The sequence below is a fragment of the Hippoglossus hippoglossus genome, chromosome 1 (assembly GCF_009819705.1).
Source record: "Hippoglossus hippoglossus isolate fHipHip1 chromosome 1, fHipHip1.pri, whole genome shotgun sequence".
NCBI lineage: Eukaryota > Metazoa > Chordata > Actinopteri > Pleuronectiformes > Pleuronectidae > Hippoglossus > Hippoglossus hippoglossus.
The window spans coordinates 29,002,756-29,029,904 of record NC_047151.1 but is presented as its reverse complement, the minus strand read 5'-3'; the positions used below and the strand labels follow the sequence as shown (position 1 = coordinate 29,029,904).

Here is a 27,149-nt window from a genome sequence, read left to right as displayed (position 1 = left end):
GTTGGAGCAGCTGGGACCAGACAGAACCTGGACCTGCACACAAAGGGGTTTCTTTTCTCAGAAAATAAATCTAGACGTCTTTAATATGGAAGGTTTTTAATGACAGAAACAAACGACAAAAGCTCAGAAAGACACGAACTGACGAAAATGTTAAATTGTGAATCAACACAAACGGTGACGACAATCGTACCTTGTGCAGGAAGTAGGTGAGGAAGGAGTACGCCACGTTGTTGTTGAGAAACATCCTCTCGTCCATCAGGATGCACTTGATGTACTCGCTGAACGCCGGATCGTCACACAGCAGCTTCACACAGGTTTTAGCCAGAACAGACTGAGGAGACAACGACTGAGTCACTGACAACACGACCGCAGCTTCTTCAGCCGACCAGACGATGGAGGACAACAGAACAGAGTCGTTTACCTGTGACTGACAGAGCTCTGTCCACAGTTTGGGGAAGAGAGCGAGGTGAAGAGGAAGTCCCTCGTACGCTATCAACACACCTGAGACACAGTTCATGGGATTTTATATAGAAGCATCGTCACAACGTATTGACCATCTGACCTTTTATTGATAAAGCACATTTCATGTGATTCAACACAAACACAAAGTGATGTACGTACTGAGTTTGACGAGAGTGTCGGTGAATTTCTCGCAGTTGATGGCGACGCGACACAGGAGGTGGATAAACTGGTGGTAGGACAAGAAGTAATCCAGCAGCATCCGGTCGTACACCTCGTCTTTACCCTGAGAGAGAGAGGGGGGGAGGACAGAGAGAGAGCAAGAGGGAGGGAGAGAGAGAGAGAGACAGAGACAGACAGAGAGACAGAGAGAGAGACAGAGACAGAGACAGAGAGACAGAGACAGAGAGAGACAGAGACAGAGAGACAGAGAGAGAGAGACAGAGACAGAGAGAGAGAGAGAGACAGAGACAGAGAGAGACAGAGACAGAGAGACAGAGAGAGAGAGAGAGACACAGACAGACAGAGAGAGAGACAGAGACAGAGGGAGCGAGACAGAGCGAGACAGAGAGGTTATTGACCTCTGCTTCCTCAAATGAAGTGTAGTTTAACATGACTTGCAGACGTTGGACGTCTGTACCTTGCTGCTCTCCACCATCGAGGGCAGGAGACACATGTTGAGCTCCGGTCTCGGAGGCCGGATGTTGTTTTTAGCTCCCATCAGTTTGATGTTCTCTCTGCAGGGCAGGTACGGGCCGAACGACACTGAGAACACACACACACACACACACACACAACGAGTCAAACACACAACAAGAGGAACTTAAGCTGACACCAACATGGGGTGAAAACCACAATCTATGAGTGTTTTCAGACATGAACTGTGTAAAATATCATCTGGACATGTTGTGTAGTGTTTGTGGAGCAGCAGGTTGTCGGGTCCGACTCGTTCACAACAACAGGAACATGTTCATCCTGAGACGTTTGTGTTCTTCCAGTCTCACGTCCGTCACGTGTTAGAAACGTCATCAACACGTCCACTCGCTCACTGGGAAGCTTCCACACATTGTCCTGCTGTGTCCTCACTCGGACTCACACTGTACTCGGGGGCTGGCAGGACACTGTTCTCACATTCCCACAAATACATTTCAGGAAACTATCCGGACTTCAGTACAGGTCTGAAAGCAGCTTCTGAGTAGTTACATTGACGGAGATGTGAGATCTACTAAGTGATGTTCTAGTTCAGAACAATGATTTAAAATATGAGGTGGAATCTGTGAGATTTTCACTTCAACTGAAATCACATGAAATGTGCTTTTCTTGACGGTCTACGTTTTCTGAAATACTGGCAATTAAATCTGATTATGTTTTTATTTGTTGTAGATTCTTCGTTGATGTTCAGATCAAAAGATAAAGATGCAAAGATTCCTGTAAAAACTGGTAATAAAAGGCAGGCAGAGAGTTTTCAAAGACACTTGAATCATTAAAATGATGAAGAGGAGGAAGAAGAGGCAGCGTCTCACTGGGGATGTTGCTGTGGTGATAGGTGCAGTGGTTGTGCTGCAGGAAGGGAACCAGCGTGTGCAGGAAGTCGTGAGGACTCAGCAGAACGAGTTCCTTCAGAACGTCTGCGGGAAGCAGAAGAAACGAGGACGACACAGGACGGTTAAAACAAACAACAAACTTCAGAGATTCTAAAGTGTCTTCATGTCTGGATCTGGTTTTACACACAGGTTGTAATATTTGATTTTCTACATGAAGCAGCTGCAGAGCGAAACAAGTAAACATCAGAGAAACGGGTTTATCTCCGGTGAGGCGGCGTTTACCCAGGCAGGCGTTGCGGAGCTCGGGTGGACTGTACGAGTTGAGGAGGGTGAGCAGCTTGTGGGCGAAGTCGATTCTCTCCTGCCACTGGATCAGAGCCTGCTTCACATCTGGACAAGACAGAGAAACATCTGCTCAGGGCACACAAACACGGGGTCAAAGGTCATCACTGAGAATAAGACTCAGTATATGAGAGAGTTCAAAGTGTTTCATTGGATCATTCATATTCAGAAGCAGAAGTGGCTTCACCACGGTGCCCTCAGCTTCTTCACGGTTCGGACGCAGTGAGGCGTGTGGTCTGACCTTTGCGCTGCAGGTACGGCCGCGTGGCTTTGAGGACCGACAGGAAGATGGAGAGCAGCTCCACCAGGTCTCCGGTGACGTGGCACGCCGTGGCCTCGTGGTACATCATGTGCAGCGTGTTGAACGACTGCAGGGAACAAACCACAGAGAGAATCCTCTTCTTTACTAAATCAACAGCCGGACAAAGTTAAGCTGCGTTCACACCCGACAACACAAATGTCTGAGTCAGCTGCTGCGATCATTTTCCTGCAGCCTCCATTTTACTGCGTCAATATTTACCTCTGCTACAGAGGTTTTATTTGTATCGAAGAAAACAGAGAAAAGCATAAAATGGGAAGTTAAACACGACGACTGAAATTAAACATCATTTTATTCCCTGGACCTACTTCAGTCATGAGGATGAGTCCTCTGTTGAAAACCACCAGCAGCCGGTCCTCGTCGTTCTCCAGCAGAACCCTGAAGGCACTGAGAGGAACAGCAGAACCAACACTTAGATCAGCCCAGCATATTAAAGTGTGTGTGTGTGTGTACACATGTGTGTGTGTGTGTGTGTGTACATGTGTGTACATGTGTGTGTGTGTCCTGACCTGATGAGCGTGGTCCAGCAGGAGCGTCCGTCCAGGCAGCGCAGGTAACAGCTGATCGTGGTTTTCTTAAACTGTTTGACGTCCTCGAGTTCTTCTTCTCTCATGTCGGCTCGCTGAGCAACAAACAGCTGCATCAGGTTGAACAGCTCCTCCACCGCCTGCAGGGGGCAGCACACAGCAGAGAAGATGGATTACATACTTTTATATCATGATAAATACTATGTACTATGGATTTATCCGTGATAGTTGGTAAGATCTTCTACTTTGATATTTTTTATGCCGATATGAAGTGAAATACAGTTATGTGATAAAATAGTTAAACACTGTTAATAAAAGGTAAATAAAGTATTTTTCTAATGAAGTTGAATAAAGTTCTGTTATAATGAAATGAACCAAAGCAGAACCACAGGTGCTTTTATTCTGAAGCCCCCGACTCGTCTGATAGGAGGTTCATACGTTTAAACAGTTAGCCGTTAGCCGTTAGCCGTGTCCGAGGTCAGTGGCGCTGGTCAACTTGTGGATTTATTCACTGTGACAGTTCTCACAGTGTAAATTATGAAATATTTATTAAAAAAATTAAATAAGTGGATTTTGTTCCTGAGAAGAAGATAAAACACATCAAGAGTTTCAAACTGAATTTGACAATAAAGAAAAACCCACCCCGGGGTACTGGCTGGCGTGTGGCGTCAGGTTCTTGAACGCCCACTGGATGTTCTGGTGGGAGGCGAGCTGGCGGGTGAAGGCGGGCGACTGCTCGCAGCACATGCGCAGGATGCCGTAGTAGGCGGGCAGCATGCCGCGGTTGAAGAGCACCACCTCCTGGTCGTCGTGGTCAGCCAGGATGTAGTTAAAGGCGATGTTCTTCGTCACCACGGGGTTCTGCACCACCAGCCGGACGTTCTCCGGACAGTCCACGCACACGTTGTACCAGAAGGACAGCAGCGCCTGCTTGTTGTGGTTGGTGGCGATGGCCGGCTCCGACAGTTTGGGCTGGAGACAGAGGGAGGAACACGGTCAACACGACAGAAGCTTTACACGAGGAAAGAACACGGGTCATAGTAGTAAGTGTTTTCACTATAAAGGCCTTCGCATGTCAACAGTGAATAAACGGCTCAAAGGTGCGACTCCGTCTGAAACATCCGTCATCGTACGCGGAAAAACGTGTCGAGGGAGCGAAGGCCGTCAGTCTTAAAAACCTAATAAATTAATAAAGATTCTAAAATTATAGTTTCCTGAGCCAAAGGTCACGTCTTCATCCCCCAAATATTCACTTTTCTCTTTGTAAAACTGATAAAACCTTCAACCAAATAAATAAACCGAGTATTAAAATGACAAATGAATCTCTGAGCCCGTCGTCCATCGTCTGAAGATGAATTCGTCTCTGAGGGCAACAGCCAACATGTTGGGGCTTCACGTGAAGACACGGGACGTTCGGGCCAAGTGTCCGTCTCGTGTTCTCCAGAAACACGGTTTACAATCTGATGAGTTTCTCCAAACGAAACACAAACAGGCACTTTTTAGGACAGACCACAACTTTCTGTGTATGAACGTAGATACAGTAAAAAGACGAGAGCCGATGTATTTCAGTCAATATGCTCCGCCTCTTTCTCTCTCCACACGGACAGTTTACCTGCGGGCGACCAAAGCTCGTTGTTTTAAAGAAAATGATCATTGAGAAGCATTTTTGGTTTAAACAAAAGCAAATCACTGAGCGGTACCTGGAAGAGGTTCCACAGGTCCATGAAGTATCCGGAGAACATGAGCTTCTCCGTCTTGGAGATGAGGCAGTAGGTCATGAAGCTGAAGTACTGCACCAGCTTGGTGGTGCCGTGAACGCTGGCGTCCACGTACAGCTTGGCGCGTCCCAGCAGCCCCAGCAGCAGGTTGTAGACCTGGTGGAGGACCACGGTGGTGTCGGGCGACAGCGGCAGCTCTCGAGTCGGCAGGTGAAGCGAGCGCGTGGAGCGGAACATCTGGCGGAAGGAGTTGCTGGGGATGAGGGAGACGAGGAGGTACGCGGCCGCTGCAGGAAACAGACTCAGAATCAGGAGAGGACCAACCATCAAGAGTCCTAAGAGCTGGATTTTAATTAGTCTCATCTATTTGCACTGTGTTTACTGGTGTCTACTGGTGTTTACTGGTGTCTACTGTGGCTGAGTCGGTTCCACAGATTGAGATTCAACTGTGTGACAGTGTTTCCTGCACATATGACAATAACGTTTCAATTGAATTCATCCGTGTAAATCATACGAAGGAGACACAGCAGTAGGCCGCATGGCAGAAGGTCAACTTTGAATTACATGTTCGGACTCGGGGGTAGTTGTGTGCCAGCAGAAAACGTTCCACCCAGTTCTCCATGTTCTGCAGAACCCAGCTGTGGGCCAGTTTGTTCCTGGGAGTCTGGACAGCCAGCCAGTCCAGGCACTGGGACGGGTTGTACTCGATCACCTGGAAGAGAACACACAGGAAAGGTCTGTTGAAACGGGCTGTTTGCAGCTCATCTTGCTGAGACTGTAGAAGTGACTCACAACCCTGACCGAACCAGTTGTCGATTTTGAGAAGGTCAATGATATAAAGAGTAAAAAAGATCTTTCACCACCTTCAAAGTAAAAGCACTCGTGCCTCTGTTGACAGATTTAGACCACAGAGTCCCGGCATTTAGTCGAGTACATGGTTCTACTTTTATTCAAGGAAATACAATCAAACCAGAAACCTGGCGTAGCAGACACAATCTCTGTGTGAACAGACACAACAGATCAGCAGATCGTGTGGCCCTGGCATTACGGTGATGACCGCTGGTCGCCCGTCTATTCAAAGTTTATAAACGCATCACGTGTCCAAATCGCACTGAAGCGTCACTGCGCTTCATCGGGCTCTTAACAATACACATGTCGAGTGTGAAGCTGATAAGATCTTGAGATATATGAGACAGATTTCTGGAATTAGCATGTAGAAATAGATTTAAATAGTTTTACTGCATGAAGCAGTGTTTATACTACACGTTGAGCCTCGTTATGAACCACAGCGCCGACGGCTCGGTTTACCTCCCAGATCCTCTGCAGGATGAAGGAAGCGAAGGAGGGCATCCCCGGAGGTCCGCCAGCAAACTCCATCAACATGGTCAGCAGCTTGAAGAAAGGATTAGCAGCCTGGAAGGAACCAACACACAAGTGACACGAACATGTGACGTAGAGGAACTTACCTCCGTCACCAAGGACGACATGGTGACGGAAGTTCACAAAAGTGTATTTGCATAACTTAATGATGTCACAGTGAAGGTGACCTTTGACCCCCCCCATGGTGTTATTGAATTGTCACGTTCATGAAAATCAGAGGGATGAATGCCGACATAAAGAAAGATGATGAGAGCGAAGAGTTTCGTCTGCGTGCTTCTTACCTCTGGAGTCAACTTAGCGATGGAGGTGAAGAGCATCGACACGATCTGCACAGAAAACAATCAGGAGATTAATAACCACAAGCATCAAAACAGAGATTTGAAGAATTTCTAAAAACCCACATCTCAATTTTTCAGCTTTGGGGCCAAAAAAATCTCTTAAAACGATGCTTCGGGTCAAATTGAGCAAAGTTTAGACAAAAATGATATGAAACACTTCATCATATCAGAAGTAAGAGCCTGTAAAGCAAATTTAAGAAGACATGTAAATATTGAGAAAATGTCCTTAGACCCCAGAGGGTTGAATAAATAGTCTGTACTCATTGCTGATGACAACTGTGTGTGTGTGCGTGTGTGTGTGTGTGTGTGTGTCTCTGTGTGTGTGTGTGTGATACACCTACATGCTCGGCCAGGCGGTTGTTATAGCGACAGAGGCTGAAGATGAGGTTGCAGGTTTGTCTAATGTTGATTCCGTCTCTGATGTGCTGGAAGAGGAAGGGGAAGCCTTTCCCTCCGGTCAGCGCTGCCATGTCGCTCTGAGACAGAGTCAGATGTCTGCACACAGACCAAACATCATCAGAGCTGCCTTCAGTCGTTCACAGAACAAAGGTTCAAAGCTCCCACCGGTGCTCATACCTCTCAGACCGAGACTGCTCCACCAGCAGAGCGATGAGGGCGATCATCTTCTCCAGAGCGGCAGGACGATATTTCTCCTCCGCCAGAGACAAGATGTCCTCCTCCTCGTCCTCCTCCTCTCCCTCCTCCTCTGACAACACCTCCACCTGAGGCTGAGGAGCGCACACTCGTCATGTACTGTTCAAGAGCTCGACTGATCTATCGGCCGATATGTTTGCTGATGTAAAAACTTTTATAGAATAGATGATGCAGAAAAGATCTGCATTTCACGTGAGAACTAGAATTACTGCCCTGTACAACCAGTCCAGTTTCTATATATTAAAAAAAAGTTCTCAAATCTTGAGTCTAATTGAACTTTTGAGCCAAATTTGAAGGATCCTCACAAGAAGCTCTTCAGACGACATGTTCACGAGGTTAAACAGGGTTTCAGAGGTCACAGTGACCTTGACCTTTGACCTTCGAACACCAAAATGTAATCAGTTCATCTTCAAGTCCAACTCAACGTTTGTTCCTTGTTTGAAGAAATTCCCACATGGTGACATGTCGAGATCTGGTGTTCATAAGAGTGGAATGTAGAACACGGCTGGCGACATAAAGATATGATTATTTTATAAATTGAAGTTCAATTTATTTGGTAGTAGTTACGTTTTTTCCTTATTAATTATATTACACATTTCTATAATAAAGTTTAAGGTTAAACTGTTAAATATACAGGAATAATGACGTCCTTATATCGGTGTGGGATCATAACCCTACACAAGTCAGGTTCTACTCTGTTCCTCCTCTGACTACATCATTTATGACTTAATACTCAATGGTCACAACAATAAATATAAGAAGTAAACAGCGTTAAGGCAAAGATACTGATGAGTTGTAAATGAATCAGTGTTTTAACTCACGTTCTCGGGGCCTTTGGTTCCCATGTAGAAATGCACCATGATGGATATAGCTTGTAGCGACAACAAGAACTGACTCTGTAGACACAAGGGAAACTCTTTAAAAACGATGGTAACAATGAAATAAAATCACATTATCTGTAGAAACAATTCAAACTAAACTTCAGTTCAAAGTAAAGTCTGATTATTATCAGACTCGTGTATTTTAGTATAGTTTAGTCTGTTTTTGGCTTTGAACACAGATTGTTTCTGTGTCAGAGGTGAAAACTAAGATTTAGTCGACGACCTCTGACACAGACTGAATCCCTAAGGTTTACGTTGCAGCCGCACTGGCAGCTGCTTGATCAACAGACAGAGATTTGTACTTGTTTTAAAAAGGCAGTCAGTTCTGCACACGAAGACTTGAAGACAACAGTTTGACCTTGAAGAGGTTTGTTGTTACCATCACTGATATTCATTTGTGAACGTTCACGTCCTGTCACCTTGGAGCTTCTCTTCTCTCTAAGATGAGCATATTCTAGACAGACTCACCTCCTCCTCTCCCATCTTGGCGAACTCGTAGAGAAAAGCAAAGTACTCAGTCAGGTGTTTGCTGTGGGGCTTGACTCCGTGCTCCATGATGGACAAGAGGGTTTTAACGAAGCGAGTGACGCAGGATCGGCTGCCGATGTCCTCCACCGGACCGTCCATGTCGTCAGAGCTGAGACACCAGAGGGGAAAAGACGTTTAGATCCCATCGAAGACTGAATTAAAGTTCCCTCTCTCTCTCGACTCTTCCCGAGCTGAGTGTGTGTTTCAGTCTTTCTCCGAGTCGAGAGTGTCACAGACTCTGAGCGACACGCCGCTCCTCTCCGGATCTGTCGCCATCAGGCTCCACAGACACAACTGTGGGTGGTTGTGCTGCACACCTCTGATCGCACAACTACACTGACGTCCGATGGGTCTCTGATGTCGTGGAATTATTTACAGCTCGAGGTTTAAAAACAGAAAAAGGCTTTAAAATGTCTAATTCGGATCATTTAAAATGCTCGTCTATGGCTTATAGACCTGCACTGAACTCCAGATAACCTCCTGACATTCTCTGGACCCAAATTGTGTGGATACCCTCCGAGGTCATGTCTGAAAACGGCTTAATTTAGTCAGTTTCCTGAGAACATGGTATTAAAAATTAAACTTCATTCAGAAATAACGATTTGGCCAAAAGGACCAATCAGGAGCAACGTACCCGTCCTCCATGCCGGGCTGCAGGTAGAGGTGAGCGTGAACCGGCCGCAGCCTCTGGATGACGTGAATACACAACCTCTGGAACATCTGGAAGATGTTGGGAAACATTAGGTTACAATAGAGTTATAGTATGTAGTTAACACAACCTGTTAAAAACACAGTTTTACCATCATATCGGACAGAACTCAGCAGAACTGTAGAAATACAACTGTTGATGCTGATGACCAATTACAAAGTAAACCCACTCTCTCACTCTAACGTGTAGAGGCCATGGCTTTCCAGTCCCAATGACCATAAGAATCAATTTCAGATCCATTTCAACACGATAGTGCAAAGTTAGGGGCCGTCTGTGGGCCGTCTGTGGGCCGTCTGTGGGCCGTCTGTGGGCCGTCTGTGGGCCGTCTGTTCCCAGAGGCGTTAAGACTTTTCCAGACCTGCACTCACCCTGACCAGTAACTCACCTGTCTGACTATCTGATTGGGGCACTTGATCAGGATCTGCATCGGCCACCAGTTGTCGTCAGCCATTCGATCCAAAAACCACTGAAACAGAGACAGACAAGTTGTTTCCAGTGCGCCTCTGTTCCCTCGGTTCCAATCTTGTTGAATTAAAAACACTCCAGAGACAAATCAGAACAAAATCCTTCTGCACTGTGGTGAAATAAAAGAGCTGTGAACAAACCTCGCAGGCGGCCTGGCTGTTGTTGAACTGTTTGGTCAGGAGTTCGATCCATTGCAGCATGGTGGGCTGGACACACACACACACACACACACACACACACAATATGAATACAGACACACAATCTGACAATCGTTTCCTCCCCCAAAGAGGTGGTTTGTTTGTTAGCAGGATTAAATAAAAACTACTTCACAGATTTCCACTGAACTTGGTGATAGGATGAGACATAGACTTTATTTCTCTAACATTGTGAGTTAGGATGATTTCTTTCATTTGTTTCTATTTGTTTTCACTGATAAGATTCTGGGAGAATAATTCATGGATCCTGATAAAGACAATCAGACATGGTTGAGGGACTGATATTTATGAGTGTGTGTGATTTGAGGTTGGGCCCTGGTGGAGGTACGACATCTACTGAGTGACGTTCTACGCCCTGTCACTCATCTCTAGATGATATAGATCTACCTGCTGGTAGGATCCACTCTTTGACCAGAAACTCACAGTAAAAATCTAAATAATAATAATAATAATAATAATATGAAAGGGGATTTACCTTCTCCTTAGAGTGAATGAAAGTCTCAAGAACAAATGATGTGCTGAGCTGGAAAAGAAAAAGACAATTCACATTTCAGACAAATGCTCACTTTCCCTCCTTCACCGTCTCTCGTCTGTTTACGTCACATCATGTAATGTTGTGTGTGATCTGCACTGACACACAATCAACCAGTGTCCTCTTTTCTGTGCTATTGTCCATTTGGGTTGAAATCTGACTGTTGATTAGGCAAAAATCTAAAATCGGATAATTCCCCTCAAATGCATGAAAGTAACGAGGCTGTTTTGACAACGTTAAGTTCAGAAAGTTCAGATCTTTGTGTTAAAATGAGACGAGTGAAAGTAAAAAGTCCTCGGAAAAATAAATATTCGAGTAAAGAACAGGTAGATGAAAAACCTACTTCAGTACAGTAATGAAGTATTTGTACATCGTTACTTCCCACCTCTGATTTGAAATAACACACGTTTCACCTTACACAACAGTAAACTCCTCCAAACCTTGGTGTTACCAACTCCCCTTCCTGCTCGGAATTTAGCTTCAAAAACTAATGTCGAAGGTAGAAATATTTTCTGGTGTAGGATTTCTCACCTTGGCCGTCATGAGGGAGACAGCTTTAGGGTCTGGCAGAGTGCTGGGGATGCTGCTGCAGAGCTGCCACATAAAACTAAACACAAAAGACAAGACTGAGACCTGTGCAGTCGTATATGAGCAAATATTCATGTGTGGGTATCGATTATGATTTCATTTCCATCTATTTGAATTCTCACCCGAAGTAGGTGTGTTCAAATATGTTCTTGTCCTGGAGAAACTGCATGTTGTCGTGCCAAATCCACTGAGAGACACAGACACGTCAGAGGATGTCAGTGTGAAAACAAAAGGACTTCAATCATTTAGACGTAGATCAAATTACCTCGAGCAGATCAGGAGAGACGTCAAAGTTGAAGTCCTTCCCGTTCTCCTCCTCCAGATCCACTCTCTTGTAGAAGAGCATGTAGGCGCTGTGCGTCTGAGGACAATCCATATTTCATCGTTAGGTTCTCCACCATCTGTCTGGGTGCTTTGAACTTTAATTACATTACATTTCAAAAGAGAAAGTCCTCACCTTCTCAAAAGAGAAATCCATGAACTTGTCAGTGACTGAGTCGTAGGTTTTGGTCTGAAAAGATCAAATAAAGTGGGTGAGATCAAAAGGTGAGAGGTGGAACAACGTGGGGTCGCTTCTCCTCGGACTGCAGCTCGTACCGTCATCTCTCCTCCGAAGCACTCGGACGCCAGCTGGGCCGAGTCGAAGGGCTTCACCTCCGCGTCGTTGAACAGGTACCTGCGAGCAGTTCGCTTGTTTTATACACAGCAGCTGGGCAACACTTTAAAAACCTGAAAATCGAACGTGAATCCTCCTGCAGCCCGGTTCCCCCTCTCACCACTTGTTGTTCTTGTAGGCGTGCGGGTTGACGATGTCCCTGATGAAGCTGTAGTAGTGGCCGCCGTCTGCCGTGCCCGTGTGCACCGTGACACCGATCAGGTCGTACTCGTAGCTCTCCGTGACCTTCGCCTCGCCGTCCTCCCGAAAACCTGCGACACACCAAACTTTTTGTTTTATCTGGAGCAGTTTGCAGTGATCTTGGTTTTCAGGGAGACACACACATTTTTTTATAATAACAGTCAAAGACTTAACAGAAAGTACCAATATACATATTTTTTACTTTTCCAATTTTATTTCCCATAAATCCTGCAGATTCTCTCAGTTTGCGACAGCTGGTTTCAGACCTGCCCTGGTGGAACGTATTCAACGCAGTTATCACCACCACAGACTGTGTAAATCTCAATGAGCAGACAAACCCTCTTTCCGCTCCCCTTTCCCCATGAGGAAGTCCTCTGTGTAAGGCGTCATGTCGAGCCGCAGGGGGAATGAAAAGTGAGTGTTGACCTTCTCCTTCATCATGGTCACCATGTTGAAGGTGTAGCGCATGGTGTTGAAGCTCAGGATGCGAGGCAGCTTCTTGAAGCAGGCTCTGTGGGAGAGAGGAACAGAGACCGGGTCAGACCGACGACGTGGAGGGAAACTAAAGGACCTAAAGCACACAGGGTATGTTTCTCACCTTTTCTCTGCGCGGACCTTCTTGCCACACTGGGAGCAGGTGTACATGTTGTCGCCCTCCAGAGTGTCCTTGATGGTCACCTCATCCAGGGATTCCTGAACGAACCACAGAGAGAATCTGTTTATAACTTTTGCTGTTGAATATTGAAGAGCTGCACTAGAGTCCGGACATTTCCCTGAAACATTCCAGAGGGGCTGTAAGCGTAAATGTCCGAGTCAGTTGCTCTGGAGCTTTTCCTGCGGGCCCCCTGGTGAAATGTCAGAGTGAGTCCATGTGAGAAAACAGCAGGAGCTTCCAAAACGACGGCTCACTGGACCGAACTCTGCTTGTTTCATTGTCGACGTCCGAAGTCACTCCCTTATTGTTCTGATTGTTTCCCTTGTTTATTGTGACTTTTGCTTTTCTGTGCGTGTGTGAGATGTGTCACCACCTTCCACAGCAGTTTGTGTTTATACTCACGTAAATGTTCTTCATGTCTGCTACTTGACATCGGACTGTGTAGAACTCCTCGGCCGTCTGACTGACGTGGTCACAGTCCTGCACGACAAACACGGCGCTTTAACTTTAACATGCACTACACTTGGATTCGCACTAATAATAAATGTCCAAAACAGATGAAAGGGTAAATTAGACTATGTAAATAAAGCAGGATAAAGAAGAGATTCAAAAAGAGGCGAAGCTTGGGTCCTCACAACATCTGAAGTAAACGTCTCATTTTAGAAATACAAAAATCGGGATTCTTTCAATTTCAATAATCCTCAAATCAAATGAATCTCAAACTCACCAGAGAAACCACGTTGTTGGTGATGACGCCTCCAAACAGAGTCTTTACGGTGTTTTTCTAAGAGTAAAGAAAAACAAGACGATTCATAAATACGACAGAAACACATGAAGAAGAAGAAGAAGAAGAAGAAGAAGAAGAAGAAGAAGCGTTTACCAGCTCCTGTGACATCTCCTCTATCTTGGTGATGAGGTCGGTGAAGAACTCCGTCATGTCCTTCTGCTCCCCGGTGTTGAGCGGCTGTTTGTCCATGGTGTAGGTTTTACAGAAGGGTCGGGGGTTGTATGCTTTCCTCTCACTCTCCTGGACAGACAGGGCGATGACAGCACAGGTGTCAGATGAAGTATCAGACACACAGCACATCATAAACCACAGAGGTCAAGCAGATAAAACCAATAACCAAGTCTTTCAGTCAGTTGGATTGACTGAAAGACTTGGTACCCAGCAGAAACCCTGTAAATATAACGTTAACGTGGGATAAGAAAACGTTAGAGGAACAAACTCACCATGAGATACGTGAACATCTTCTGCAGCTCCAGCAGTGTGGTCTTGTGTTTGATATCCTCAGCATACTGCACGCACACGCACACGCACACACACACAAAATGAGAATCTACATGCTTTCTTGAATTTGAAGGATTTCTTTTTCTGAGAAAGAGAAGCAGCTTCCTGTCCGTCTTCCGAGGGACTGACCTTGGCGGTGAAGACGGCCTGACGGGCCTCAGGGATCATGTAGAGCTGCTGGATGGTGGAGGCCAGGTAGCAGGTTGCTCCCAGGTTAGTCAGACCCACGAAGCGACACTCAGCCCGGACGTCGTCGTGGGGCCAGTAGTCCCACTTGTACGGGGCGTGAGAGGCTGCAGGGAGGAGAACGAGATTTAACCACATACTTTATAGATGATTTCAGACAGGCAACCAGAGAGAAGGCTCCGGACCTCCCCTGCCAGCCCTCTGGTACAAACTCTGCATAATGATCCTCCAGAGGATTCACCGCAAGCGAACGGGTGTGTTACTGACGTTTTGAAACACGTGACGGACGCAGAGGCAAGGACGAATGTGTCAGGAGAGCTTTTGATGAGCCGACACCAGTGTGGATGTGCTGGAAACAAAAACGTGACGAGCATAGAAATGTAAGCGGCGACTTGCTTGTCCAGGTTTTCACGAACGACGGCTGCTTGGCTGCAGTAAGTTACTCTGCTTGTTTCATTGTCAACATCCAATGTCGCTCACATGCGTTGGGATTGAGTTTCTGTTGTGTTGACGCTCTTGTGTTCGTGCTTTCCTTGAATGCGTTTGTGTGAGTTGTCTCGGCCGTTTACAGAAGGTTCAAAGTTTCAGTTCCGTTTGTTCTGTCTCTCCAGCATTAATCCCACCTGCAGGGACAATGGCTTGTGGATGAAGACAGATTTCACTGTTGCAAAGCTCAAATTGAGTCAGATCATCGTCCTTCAGGACTTCAGACACAGAGTGTAGCCTGCAGACGAGTTTCCTACAGCGACGAGCAGAAGACTGCTGGACGCACACTGATCACGTGGGCAGAAACAGGACTCTAAATAAGAATAATATATATATTAAATAGCAAAGAAATTCATGGCTTTTCAGATTTCAAATTGTGGTGAGGATCTGTTCCTGTCCTGCTCTCTTTATGTTATGTCGTAATAACCATTGCACCCATGCAGCAGCCTGTGTCCTCACCCTGCATGTGCTGTGACATGACCCAGTTGTGGAGCAGCCGGTAGTTCTCCACCGAGCCCTTCACCGTCTCCACCAGCAGGTCGTAGGCGGCGGCCCGGGCGGCGTGGGATTTGCACTTGGGCTGAGCGCGGTCGGCCAGGCTGGGCAGGAGGAAGAGGAGGTTGTGGACATCCCGCAGGAACTCCTGCCCCTCGCGGGAGAACTTGAAGGGAGGCTTGTGCTTGAGGACGCTGGTGGCGAGACGCAGGAGGCCGGTGAGCCCGTCGTCCTCGATCATGCCGTCCTGCTGGTCCAGGATCTCGCGACTGGCAGAAGAACACAACCAACATTAAACATGTCTCTTCTCTACAACCTTTGATTTGAAGTCTGAGGCGAAATATGCTCAAAATGAGCAGTAACAGTTATAGTAATAACGTTAACTGAACATCCGCCCCAACAAAGTCTGACAGGTTGTAAACCAACAAAAACCTGTCAGGTCGTTAAACCAGATTATTTTAAATCACTTCATTTGCTAATAAGTATAATAAACCAGCGGTCGTCACAAACACACACTGGAATAATCAAGTGTTCCTGCAATCTGTTATCGCAACATCTCAGATTGAAGACATTTCCGCAGCACAAAGCTTCATGCGAAACATCCTTGGAAACAGTGAAAGTCCTTGATTTGTTTTGGATTGTCTGACCTCCGGATGCAGTCGGCGAGGTGGCGAGCGAGAGCGTCCAGGTCCAGCAGCGTTGTCTGCATCGCGCCGGCCAGCGACAGAGAGGGAGAGACCTTCTGTGAGTTCAAACAGACCAACGCTAGCAACAGTTCCATGAAACATCAATACTGTAAACAAATAACACGTCGACCAGCTGACGGCAGCATCACTGCCGAGCGCGGAGGAACGAACCTGGCTGGCGTCTTTGACGTGGATGTTGTCGATGAGTTTACAGAGCAGCCAGAAATATTCTTTACAGCCCGTCCTCAACAGAGGCTCCTCTTCATAGTCCTCCACCTGCAGAGACACGTTACAATCAAACTCTTGTTTATAGCAACGTCCACACATTCTTTACTGAGGAGCATCCTAACGACATGAAGTTAAGTCAGAAACATCAAGCTCGAGACACTTTCACACCTTGTTAGCTTTTCAGTTTAGTCTGAACCAAGATACCAGGTGTGAAGGGTTCCGAAACCAAACGGGTCAAATGGAAACAATGGAACAAAACGAGAAAACGTTCTCAGGGTAATAACGATTCCTGCAAACAGCCTCCGTCTGCACCCAGTGTGTCCCAGCGTCTCTGAGCATTAATCCCACCACATGGACAATGTCTCACAGAAACTTGAGTTCACTGTAGCAAAGCTCAAATTGAGTCAGGTCATCGTCCCTGAGGACTCCGGACACAGAGTGTGGCTTGCAAACAAATCTCCTCTGTATGTAAAGGGTCCTTCTACGAGGGTCAGCGTGAGAGCAGGTGTGTGTGTGTGTGTGTGTGTGTGTGTGTGTGTGTGTGTGTGTGTGTGTGTGTGTGTGTGTGTGTGACTCACCCTCAGCGGTTTGAGGGCCTGTGCGTCAGGCAGGAACTTGAGCAGCGTGGAGGCGGCGAGCAGCAGGAAGGATCTGTTGATGGACTCTCCTCCCTCCAATCCCGACAAAGAGAGCTTGTAGAGGCCATTACACGCCTCGTGTCTCACTGCCGGCTGACAACAACAACGACGACGAACAAATTACACAATAACCCGATGAAAACAAAGGGTAGGACCTCATCCAGAGTCAGTGAAGATGACGCTGTCGTTTTGTTCCTGTAACTTTCAAGCGTCTGTCTCTCTCCTGGACTTTTCTTCTCTCGTGTTCAGATCATTTAAGATGATCAGTGATTATGTTTGCAGATAGGAAAACGTTTACTTCACAGGATGTATAATACTGGAAATATCTGCTTTTGTGTCCATAATTTACATCAAAACTATTTTATTTTCCTGATCAAAGTTCTATATATTTGGTTTAGAGTTAAACTGTAAAATATCAAGCCTCATATCCATTCTTTGTCATAAAGGTTTGATAACCACATGTTAGGAATCACTGAAAATTGTATTTAAATATATGTATCAGCTGATATAGATATTGGACATTTTTTACTCCCTAATATGTGTCGGCCTTGAAAAATCAGCCAGGTTCTAATTTGAATCTTGTTGGTGCCGTCAGTTTTCTGTTGTATCAATCAACTTTCATTACTGACACTAAGTTTGAATGCACACGTTGCAGTGTATTATAGAAAAGGTGAGAAACGCTCATTCACTTTCTGGCAGCCAATTTGTTTAGCTTAGCATAAAGACTGGAAACAAAGGGAACCAGCTAGCCTGTCCACCAGTAGCTTACGTCATTTCTCACTTAACAAGAGCGTTCATTGGTGAGAGGAAGAAGAAGATTTCGTGATTTTTGTGACGTATTAGTGACAGGATTAATTCCAGACTTCTGTGGGGCTGGTGGACGTTTTGATCGGCTCACCTCGGGCACCAGCAGGGTGAGTTTCTTCAGCCAGTCGTGGAGGTGGTCGCTGTCGGCCAGACTGGACTTCACCAGGGAGGAGCAGTGAGCCCAGCTCACCAGCAGCCACATGGAGTAGTGAGTCACTGCAGGGAAACACAGGGTCAATAACAGACCTGCACCGACGTCCTGAGGTTTTCCTGAAGTTTCCTCTATGTGAGAACGCAAATGTGAAATGTGGTTGTTTACTTCCCCTGTGAACATCGTTTGGAACAATTTCTCACCTTCGTGTCGCGACCTGTGGTCAGACTGAGCCTTCAGAACTCTACACAACAGACAGAAAGTATGGATGTTAGTATTTTAATGCCACTTTGCAAACATCCCAAACTTTTCTTTAAAATGAGTGTCATGTGTCACCTGTGTGCGAGGTTGTCGTAGGTGTAGGCCACGTTGATCAAACGCTGGATGAGGTTGGTGCCTTGCACGAGGCTGAGGAACACCTGCAAACCAACACACAGATCAGCTGATGATCGATAACAACACATCCGGTCGCTGCCGCTTCGCTCCTCCAGCCGGTGCCGTGTTTACCTCAGTCAGCCGAGGGATGTGCAGACCTTTCCCGTGATCGACGGTGGACTTGCGGGATTTGCCCGGCCACGCCCGTTTTCGCTGGCTGTCTGCGAGGCCGGACCAGGAGAAGACGTCGTGGTAGGCCAGGTCCAAGTCCGCAGGGTCCACCGCAAACTGGCAGATCAGCTTCAGCAGGCAGGCGAGGCAGTCGAGCAGCCACTGCAGAGCAAACAGAGAGGGATCAACAACACTTTGATATGAAAATGTGAAGTATTCATTTTATTCTTTATTCTGCACTGCATTGAGAAGCTGCGACTGAAAACTAAACTCTTTCATTAAGACCACGCTGTCTCACCACAGTCCAGGACTCCTGGTCTTTGGGCTCCAGGATGCCCGAGTTGAAGATCTCCAGGAGCAGCTGAAGACCTCCGGACGAAACAAACTTCAGGAGAGAACAAGAGAAACAACAACAATCACCAGTGAGCGGTGCGATTCTTCAGCTGCTGGTGTCGGTGGTGTCGGTGCTGCGTCATACCTTGCAGCTCCAGGTGTTCTTGCTGTTTTCTATCTGATCCTCACTGGAGTCGTCCGAGTCTGGATACAGGTCACTGTAGCTGCCCTGGAAACACACACGTCAGGTCCCGGTCAGATACGAGAAGAAACGAGCACAAACGCACGATGTGTGACACAATGTGTGTGTATATAATATATCATAGTGGTTTTTGGGGAATTAATGAGACGATCTCAAAATCCCCAAATAAGCCAACATGTCCCATTTGTGTAGTTTGATGTTGTGATGTCTGTGAAGTGTTCCTCTTACGGTGGACTCTCTGTGGATGCGTCGGTTGGGTTTGCCCAGAGCTTCGATGATCTCCAGAGCGTACAGCAGCTTGTGTGGACTTTTAATCCTCAGCAGCTCCTTCCAGCACAGACCCTCCCCGTTCTACACACACACACACAAACAAAGGTATTCAGTGTTTGACAGTAAATCACAGCACGAGAAAAGTGATCTCTCTTTTCCCTGTGTGGTTGTTAGCTTTGCAAAAATGAAACTCTGGAGAAAAACTGGTTCTTTTTCCCTCTGTAATTGTGATGAGCTCACACCAGAATCTGTGAACTCAGCTACGAGAGCTTGTGAGAGTTGTTTGGCGAACGTGGCGACTGACCGTGTCTTCCGAGATGTTCTGGAAGGCCTGCAGCATCTTGGGACACGTAGGAAGGAGCATCAGCAGCTCCCAGACCCGACGAGACAGATTCTCTGCGTGGAGGTGAAGCTCCTCGCACCGTGCGCTCTACATGAACCACAGGGTTGAATTTCACGGTTATAGAATAAGATGATACAGTTTTGTTGTCTGAGGGTTAAGTGTAAACACAGAATCTCTCACCTCAGGGCTGTCTTGGACCTTTTCGGTGCCCGGACTGGGCGGTTTGAAGCAGGCCAGCATCTCCAGCAGGTCGAACAGCGTGGTGAGGTGAGGCTCCTGGAGGAGCAGCAGCATGGGGATGTGCTCCTTCTGTGGAGGAGGCAGACAGGAGGCCGGCAGCTGGATGCCCTCCCCCTTCCTCTCCCTCCGCGGAGCTCCGAGAGACACGAACACCATCTGGGAAGAAGAAACACCAGCACGACCCTGCGATGACATATCTGTGTTGTACAACGTCAGTTAATTTGGACAGTTTCTATCCAACTACACACAAAAAAACACTATTACTTCTGCCCTGTGGCCGTGTGCCTCCGCCAGCCAGACTACAGACACTGTGACCTTTGACCTCTCAAATCAAATTAATTTATCTTTGATTTGATCCAAGTGACAACTGGTCAAAATTAGACCTTAGAATTCTAATCAGAACATGCAGAACAAGCAGAAAGGCTCATTTTCTATCTGCGTTCCAGATACATGACCTTCACCGTGACCTTTGAGCACCAATCAGTTCATCCTCGAGTCAAACTGAACGTTTGAGCCAGATTTAATGAAATTCCCTGAAGGTTTACTTGAGCTATCGTGTTCACAAGAAAAGGGACAACCTGACAACATAATGCCTCTGGTCACAGGTCAGAAAACTGAAAACTAAAAGGATTAAATTAACCCATTGGATCTTTTAATGAGGCTTCAGTTTTCAGCTGAACTGAATTCTGACTTTTTATTGGTTCCTTTGAGACACAGAAATATATCTGACTGTTACCTGCATGTCTTTGAAGCCCAGCTCATGCAGAGTCTTCTCATCGTAGTCGGTGGTGAGTTCGTGGCCGGAGGAAATCATCCTGACGGGTCCCATCAAACCACCTGCAGGACACATGGACAGACGTCACACACAAGCAGGCAGGAGCTTTCAGAACAAAGGGTCAAAGGGACAGAGGCTGCAACTCTTTACCGGGGAAGTCTGCCGGCTGCCGGCTGCTCTGGCCGAACTCCTGCAGCTGAGCCTGCTGGTTCATCTGCTCCTTCTGTAGGTTCTCGTACCAGTGGGTCACCTCAGCTCGCAGGTCGGCCACCTGGTCACTGGGGTACATCTCGATCGTCATCTACAGAAACACAACACACCGACATGAACCTGGGCCGGATCCACTCATGTGATGACAAACAAGGTCATTCCGGTCGTCCACTACATCTTGGACACAGCAATCGATTCTACGTGGGGTTTGTTGTGTCACCTTGTCCGGGAGGCCGGCGGGCTGACAGACGATCCTCAGCGGCAGAGACTGTTTGTCGCTCAGAGCCTTCAGGTGGCTGCTGATTCCCGTCCCCTCGATCTGCCACTGCCGCAGGTGGTACGCAAACCTGACAGGAGCCGGACATGGTTATTGAGACATGGTCAGTGTTGGACAAACTGTTCTGTGACACTGTGGCTACTTCCACGCTAATACCCTGGTTTTAAAATGAAAAAACGAACGAGGAACAGTGATGTGAAACGTAAGAGCAGCGATTTCTTTTCTTGGAGCAAGTGTAGTCTGCTAGTCCAGGCATGTGACTGCTAAGAACCAATCAGGAGGAGGCCGTGGGCAACTGTGTCATGGTTTCTGTCCGTCCAGACTAAAACACAACCCTGAAGTTCTCAACCTAAAACGAGGCCGGCAGCGTTTACACAAGTAAACTCAGGCTCAGCAGTGTGAAGGCCAGCCGTAACCATAGCAACGGCGATGAGTTTTGGATCTAAAACGAGTTAGTGCGGATGTAGTGCGTGTGTCTGAGTCCTCATGTAAACGTATCTGGGGTGGGCCTGTAGCGTACCTGCGTCTAAAGGCCTCCAGGTGTGTCTTGAGCATGAGCAGCCCCCTCTCGATGCTGGTCAGGCTGGAGTGAGCGTCCTTCTCCAGGTTAGCGGACGCCATCAGCAGACTCTCCATACACTTCCTGATAAACTCCTGCTCCTTCTCCAGCCCCGTCTTTCCCGCTGTAGATGTCAACATGTCAACATGACAGGACATCAAAACGCAGGGTCAAAAGGGGGAAATTTAAAAAATCACTGGGAATTTGAATGTGTTATGTCCGGATCAAGTGACTCGGACATCCGTGTTCTCACATACAGAACCTCCAGAACATTTCAGGAAAAGGTCAGCTTTAGATATGAAATTCAATCTGTAGCTCTCTGACATTCAGTACATGACGTGTTGGCGGTGAACTGACCGTTGATGTAGTAGGAGTTGATGTACTGGATGGCGGCACGGCTGATGTCGGCAGACTGTGCTCTCAGAGCGATCCCCCACAGCTGGTCCATCCCACACAGCTGGAGAGACACAAGAGAGTGAGCGTTAGGCATCGGCTCTGATCTGACTGACGACCGGGTGAGTGTAGAACGTCGGCGGTGAAGATAAAAGAACAATTAAAGAAGCGTTTGTGCACCTCGCAGCTGGAGGCGTTGTCCAGGGCGCTGGTGGCGAGGCGGGCCAGGTTACAGAGGTGCTGGAAGAGGTTGAGGCCTGTCATGCTGATGGTCTCTGGCTTCAGCTGAGGCATCTGGAGGCACAGACACAAACAAGAATCAACACACAGCTGCTGCTCCAGGTGTTCTGATATTTATGTCACAAAGCTCAGATAATTCTCCACAAACTGGCTTAAAGAGAACTAAATATTAAAAAGATTCCATGAGCAGAGAAAATCCTCAAACTTAAAACTTCAAGACAAATATTCTGACATCAGACAAGTTTAGTAAACTTCTTATTCTTGAACAGTGCGTCCTCGTCTCTACCTTCTCCAGGAAGAGGTGCTTGTAGGTCTCCATGCCCATTGCATGCTGGTCCTTGCTGCGGACCTGATTGAGGAACCAGTGCAGCGCGTCATCGTAACACTCGGCATCCTCCACCAGACAGTGCCACAGGATGTCCACCTGCTCCAGACTCAGTCCTGAGGGACGGAAACAGACGTTTGACTTCTTGTTTTTTAAAAAACAACAGAGTGAAAGTGGAGTCGGACCTTCTCTGCACCGTGGTTCTCCTTTCCTAACTGCCTCCATACTGCTCCGGTGTGTCATCCAAGTGTCCGTGAGCCGACATTCAAGTTCGACTCGAAACGGCTGAAGACACCGGGACGACACCACAGGAGCAGCATGGAGGGATTTTACGTGTTTTCCTACTGACAGGAATCGATGTTGTGACCCTTTACTGTGACCTGAGGTTTCTTACCGTCTGTGTCTGAGGCTTCAAACATCGTCACACGTTTGCCATGGGCGATCAAACTGGGCCAAATGTGGTAAAAACTGCTAAACGGGTTATATTCCATCCTCATCAGGGTTATGTAATCTTCTCTCAGACCCACACACACAGCGGGAGCATTGTTCTCGGCAGTATGCGGCTCAGGTTGCATAATGAGGTCTATTTTAACATCGTTGCCTGAAGTCTCACAGAAACACCAGACACACACCGAGTACATGAGTATCTGCAATGTTCTACAAATCTAATCTGACTCCTTATTGCATTTCAAACTTCTTTACTCCCAGCCGCTGCCTTCTACTCAGGAAACCTGGAGAGACCTGGGCCTTCTTGGTAGGGCATTCAGTCTGTGGATTATCAGGGATAACAAAAATATAATTTCTGCAAAGATGTGCTGATGTTTTTCTCAAGTTTTCAATGTTTTGAGAACCAAAAACTAAATTCCACTGTGGTGGCAACAGACGTTCAAGGAGTCAAGACTCTAAACTGTCTGGAGCTCGATGTCACGAGGGAAGGTTGAGGAATTATGTTGTTTTTTCCCGATTCATCATGGCTCGTAATAACCACCATAAAATAAAATCAGCAAACTGATCAATGGTTTATTTTAGACTTTATCGCCACTGTCCTTCTGTCTGAACAGATTTCCAGTAAACTTTGAGGAAGGATTTTACAAATGGGTGGATTCAGGAATTTTGAATCACCTTTTTTTAAACATTGTGACATGGGGCATTTTTTGGGGCATTCATTTGGTGCAGCTTGATTTAACTTAAGGGGACAGTTGGGCCACACGACACCAGTCGACTACATGAAGCTGAGTCTTACTGAAGTGGTCTGGAGATCCCAGCGTGGAGAAGACACAGGTGAGGAACTGCAGGCGGACCTGGACCTCCGCACTGTGGCTGTAGCTGCAACAACAACAACAGAAGAAGACAACAACAACACACGAGTCATTTTATTTCATCTCGAGCTTCAAGTAAATCTGAAATATCTTCAGGGATGAAATCAGGAGCTTTCTGTGACTGAGGTGATCGTCCCGACAGACTCACAGTGCAAACTTGTGCCGCTGCTCTCGGACTTCGTGGATGTAGTGTTGCAGGTTGTCGAAGAACAGTTTCATCATGTGCAGCTCTTTCTCCGCCCACCTGACCAAGACAAAAACATCAGTACAAAGCATAACGGATCCATAATTTAACTCTTCTGTTTTCTGATTTCAGGAGGTGTCTGAATTTACAGCTTCAGGTGTGCGGTCTCTTCTCCACCCGGACCTAAACGTACAGTACATGGTTACCGAAGGAATAGGAGTTACTCACATGGTGATCCAGTGAGTGTCGTAGCTCGAGCCGAACTGCTGAAAAGTGCCAAATAGTTTGGGTAGTAGACGCAAGGAAACCACAACGGACCTAAGAGACGATGAAAAGATGAGGATCAAACACAAGAGGGTAAGGAAAAGAAAGAATACCACTGGAAACATGAGTCTTTTAGGTCACTCCTACCTGTGATGGGCCAAGTTGTCAAGGCAGCCCTCGATGAAGCGCATGCGGATCTGTCTGTCGGTGAACCAGCAGACGAGCGAACACAGCAGCTTCTCCGCTTCGTTGATCAAACCTTCAGACAAGTGAATCTAAAAGAAACAACATTTGATTCCACAGGTAAAACTGACACTCTTTGTTTTGGTAGCATTAAATTAACCCTTTTAAACTGAACATATAATAACATTTAAGACCTTGATGACGTTTGCGTGCTCCTCCCTCTAGAGCCAGATGAGATGTGTGTGTTTGATATGGGAACGGCTGAATGCGTGATGGGAAATGTAGTTTGTTTGTTTAATAGCGACGATGGCTGAGGATTTCAGTGAGGGGAGGGATGTTGAAGCCGACTGCCGCAGAGTTTCATTGATTAAAACAACGATGAAAATAACAATGAAGAAGATTAAGAGCAAGACTCTGTCTGTAAGAGACATGTTGGAGGAAGAGGAAGAGGAAGAGGGATCTCTGCGAGTTTGTCAGCATTAAAAAATGTTCCTGAACTTCAGGGAATAGTCAATGATTTGCCATTGATGCTAATAAAAGCTAAATGTTAAAGCTATCACATGTTTTATTGTATTTCAGGTCTCTAAGGCGAAGAAATGTATGTTTTTGTAAATGTTGGTAATTCTTTCAGCTCTTCAGAAAGGTGATTGTTTTCATACTGGGCCTTAGGTCTTAATGGGTTGAAATAGAATTTGATTTAAAAAAGTGAATAAAAAGAAGCTGTACCGCGTCCTCGTCCTGCACCAGGTCCCACAGCAGAGTGTTGCCCTTCTTACAGACGTTGTCCAGGTTGATGTCGGTCACAGCGTGGCTGCTGGAGTACTGGTGCTTGTGAACAGCTGGACCTGCAGAGATAAACAGAATCAGCTCCTCTGCCTCTTTGGTGGGACGTGCACACAGTAAAGCCTTGACGAGCTAGAGGCAGACATAGTGGAAACAGCTCACCTTGCACCAGGTGCTCATGGTAGATGGAGGCCAAGTTGGGGAGGTGCTGCTGGAGGTGGGAGCTGAGCTCAGCGTGGGAATTGATTTGGACCAGCTCCTCTTCGCAGCCCGACTCCTCACCGTCAAAGTCCGCCATGTTCTTCTCCGACTTGGCGCTGACCTGGGAGCTGCTGCAGCTCACATCGTCGGCACTCAGCATGTCCTCCACCATGGGACTGAGAGGGGAAGATGTGGTTTTATAAAAGCAAGTATGTGCGTCAGGTTTGTACTTCAGTGTGTTTACAGGGAAGTAAGAGTTAAGATGGCCACAGAGTCGCAATCAACACCAGTGGCAAGATTTCTATATAATTTACTGTGAATATTCATGGTCCCCAGAGGTGTCCTGGCAGTTCTATCACCACCATCAAAAGAAAATATAAGAAATCTACACATAAAACACAGAATAACGTGGATTTGAAGCCGAAGACACCAAACCTCTGATGTTATGCAGAATGAGTGAAAAGCTTTCACGCAACTTTCAGGTTCTTACACATTTCTTCTTCAAAAATACAATAACTGTGAAACACAAATGTATTTTTCTGGGCTCAGGTAAAATCATCTCTGACTTGTAAAACTTTTGTCTTTATGAAAGTTGTCTTTAAATGTTTGATTTGCTTTTATTTAGTTTCAGTCATTTTGCTGCTTCGTGTCCTTTAAGTCAACGTCCTTGTCTGGTTTTTAGATTTTGTTTGGTTTTACTTCTCGTTAAGTTTTGTAGCGTTGTTCAGAAAAGTGCTATTTAAATAAAGTTTGATTATTATATCATCATATTTGTACTGAACCATATGAGGGACAGAGACGGCCTCACCCTTCATGATGGTGGTGATGGTGGTGGTGGTGGTGGTGATGGTGTTGGGGTCCGATGAAGCGCCGGCAGTTAAAAAGGTCACTGCCCATGGCCTCTCCCAGGAAGTCCCCGGCCCGGGGCAGACAGGGGGGCTCCTGAGGCCCCTGCACCATCTGGGAGGGGCCGATGTCCAGTGGCTGCTGCTGGGGCTCCGCCCCCTCAGGCCGGGATGATGCCGAGCAGGCGTCCAGCATCCTCATGTGGCCTTCTACTGATGCTGACGCGGCTGTTGCCATGACAGCAGAAGTCTCTGCGTTGAAGGGCAGAGCCTTGGGTTTGCCCCCGCCCCCTGTGCCACTAGGCCCCGCCCCCTGGCTCAACCCTTCGCCAAGCGCCTCCCCCGCCTTCCTTTTCCTGGATTCCGGCTGCTCCCGGGACTCCTTCTGCTGACCGCCTTCAGCAGCAGATCGGTTCCCCTCATCTTCGTCCTCTTCGTCATCATCATCGTCCTCCTCGTCGTCTTCCTCTTCGTCGTCCTCCTCCTCCTCCTTTAAGGCCTCACTGTCTGCCATGTCGTCAGAGTGCATCTCGCTGCCGGGGCTCCCTGCTGACTGGCTGGCTCTGCTGGAGGCGGCTTCGTTGCTGGAGGCCTCACTGCGGCCGCTGCTGCTGCCCGGCCCGCTGCTGCCTTCCTCCACGCTGTTGGCCGTCTCATCTGAGCTGCCCTGCATCGACTCCTGAAACCACAGAGACACAGGGGACATTATAAACTCTAACAGCTTCTGTGTGGCAGTCAGAGGTTAGGTTGACATAAGCATTTGAATTGTCTCGTGTAGAAACTAGGGGAACACAGCATGTTACATGTTGCTCGGTAGCGTAGACACCATGTAAAGAAAAGCCAGGAATGTAAAGAAGGTGAATCAGGACCAGAGTCTTCCTCTGCAAACACAATAAGCTGAGGAGCTGATTCATTATGAAAGTGTGTAAAGCTGTTTTCGGACGTGAAATCAGACATGTTGGGGAGTTTGTGTTTCACATAT

The 27,149-nt window shown here is 47.0% G+C and overlaps 1 protein-coding gene and 1 long non-coding RNA gene across 4 annotated transcripts in view; one reads left to right on the top strand and one right to left on the bottom strand.

Annotated features, from left to right (window-relative positions):
* The window catches only part of LOC117764803, a 13,595-nt gene extending 10,520 nt beyond the window's left edge, over window positions 1–3,075 (top strand). Inside the window, exons 3-4 of the long non-coding RNA XR_004614447.1 lie at window positions 2,160–2,168; window positions 3,065–3,075. This is a non-coding gene — a long non-coding RNA (uncharacterized LOC117764803). The remainder of the gene's footprint in view (window positions 1–2,159; window positions 2,169–3,064) is intronic.
* usp34 (ubiquitin specific peptidase 34) overlaps window positions 1–27,149 on the bottom strand; it is a 61,894-nt gene that overhangs the window by 2,376 nt on the left and 32,369 nt on the right. Inside the window, exons 15-77 of one of the 3 annotated variants that reach the window (XM_034588611.1) lie at window positions 26,131–26,666; window positions 25,284–25,498; window positions 25,065–25,183; window positions 24,303–24,430; window positions 24,120–24,209; window positions 23,856–23,951; window positions 23,632–23,714; window positions 22,350–22,504; window positions 22,004–22,117; window positions 21,788–21,887; window positions 21,392–21,554; window positions 20,815–20,941; window positions 20,535–20,685; window positions 20,346–20,446; window positions 19,550–19,765; window positions 19,331–19,456; window positions 18,985–19,107; window positions 18,700–18,783; window positions 18,520–18,606; window positions 18,183–18,383; window positions 18,012–18,094; window positions 17,879–17,919; window positions 17,616–17,740; window positions 16,658–16,810; window positions 16,023–16,127; window positions 15,813–15,907; window positions 15,130–15,434; window positions 14,128–14,291; window positions 13,941–14,006; window positions 13,591–13,737; window positions 13,438–13,494; window positions 13,113–13,190; window positions 12,654–12,748; window positions 12,394–12,566; window positions 11,976–12,126; window positions 11,797–11,875; window positions 11,657–11,710; window positions 11,465–11,560; window positions 11,322–11,386; window positions 11,143–11,218; window positions 10,555–10,602; window positions 10,005–10,070; window positions 9,785–9,865; window positions 9,325–9,410; window positions 8,631–8,799; window positions 8,103–8,177; window positions 7,204–7,355; window positions 6,969–7,122; window positions 6,571–6,615; window positions 6,218–6,322; window positions 5,474–5,621; window positions 4,892–5,196; window positions 3,834–4,163; window positions 3,174–3,331; window positions 2,973–3,051; window positions 2,587–2,713; window positions 2,286–2,393; window positions 1,983–2,087; window positions 1,100–1,224; window positions 622–745; window positions 422–501; window positions 191–331; window positions 1–33 (exon numbers count right to left, since the gene is read on the bottom strand). The exon at window positions 1–33 is cut by the window's left edge and continues 108 nt beyond it. In XM_034588611.1, the coding sequence (XP_034444502.1) occupies window positions 1–33; window positions 191–331; window positions 422–501; window positions 622–745; window positions 1,100–1,224; window positions 1,983–2,087; window positions 2,286–2,393; window positions 2,587–2,713; window positions 2,973–3,051; window positions 3,174–3,331; window positions 3,834–4,163; window positions 4,892–5,196; window positions 5,474–5,621; window positions 6,218–6,322; window positions 6,571–6,615; window positions 6,969–7,122; window positions 7,204–7,355; window positions 8,103–8,177; window positions 8,631–8,799; window positions 9,325–9,410; window positions 9,785–9,865; window positions 10,005–10,070; window positions 10,555–10,602; window positions 11,143–11,218; window positions 11,322–11,386; window positions 11,465–11,560; window positions 11,657–11,710; window positions 11,797–11,875; window positions 11,976–12,126; window positions 12,394–12,566; window positions 12,654–12,748; window positions 13,113–13,190; window positions 13,438–13,494; window positions 13,591–13,737; window positions 13,941–14,006; window positions 14,128–14,291; window positions 15,130–15,434; window positions 15,813–15,907; window positions 16,023–16,127; window positions 16,658–16,810; window positions 17,616–17,740; window positions 17,879–17,919; window positions 18,012–18,094; window positions 18,183–18,383; window positions 18,520–18,606; window positions 18,700–18,783; window positions 18,985–19,107; window positions 19,331–19,456; window positions 19,550–19,765; window positions 20,346–20,446; window positions 20,535–20,685; window positions 20,815–20,941; window positions 21,392–21,554; window positions 21,788–21,887; window positions 22,004–22,117; window positions 22,350–22,504; window positions 23,632–23,714; window positions 23,856–23,951; window positions 24,120–24,209; window positions 24,303–24,430; window positions 25,065–25,183; window positions 25,284–25,498; window positions 26,131–26,666 (8,067 nt within the window). The remainder of the gene's footprint in view (window positions 34–190; window positions 332–421; window positions 502–621; window positions 746–1,099; window positions 1,225–1,982; window positions 2,088–2,285; window positions 2,394–2,586; window positions 2,714–2,972; window positions 3,052–3,173; window positions 3,332–3,833; window positions 4,164–4,891; window positions 5,197–5,473; window positions 5,622–6,217; window positions 6,323–6,570; window positions 6,616–6,968; window positions 7,123–7,203; window positions 7,356–8,102; window positions 8,178–8,630; window positions 8,800–9,324; window positions 9,411–9,784; window positions 9,866–10,004; window positions 10,071–10,554; window positions 10,603–11,142; window positions 11,219–11,321; window positions 11,387–11,464; window positions 11,561–11,656; window positions 11,711–11,796; window positions 11,876–11,975; window positions 12,127–12,393; window positions 12,567–12,653; window positions 12,749–13,112; window positions 13,191–13,437; window positions 13,495–13,590; window positions 13,738–13,940; window positions 14,007–14,127; window positions 14,292–15,129; window positions 15,435–15,812; window positions 15,908–16,022; window positions 16,128–16,657; window positions 16,811–17,615; window positions 17,741–17,878; window positions 17,920–18,011; window positions 18,095–18,182; window positions 18,384–18,519; window positions 18,607–18,699; window positions 18,784–18,984; window positions 19,108–19,330; window positions 19,457–19,549; window positions 19,766–20,345; window positions 20,447–20,534; window positions 20,686–20,814; window positions 20,942–21,391; window positions 21,555–21,787; window positions 21,888–22,003; window positions 22,118–22,349; window positions 22,505–23,631; window positions 23,715–23,855; window positions 23,952–24,119; window positions 24,210–24,302; window positions 24,431–25,064; window positions 25,184–25,283; window positions 25,499–26,130; window positions 26,667–27,149) is intronic. The other 2 variants (XM_034588620.1, XM_034588628.1) reach the window with 2 other exon arrangements.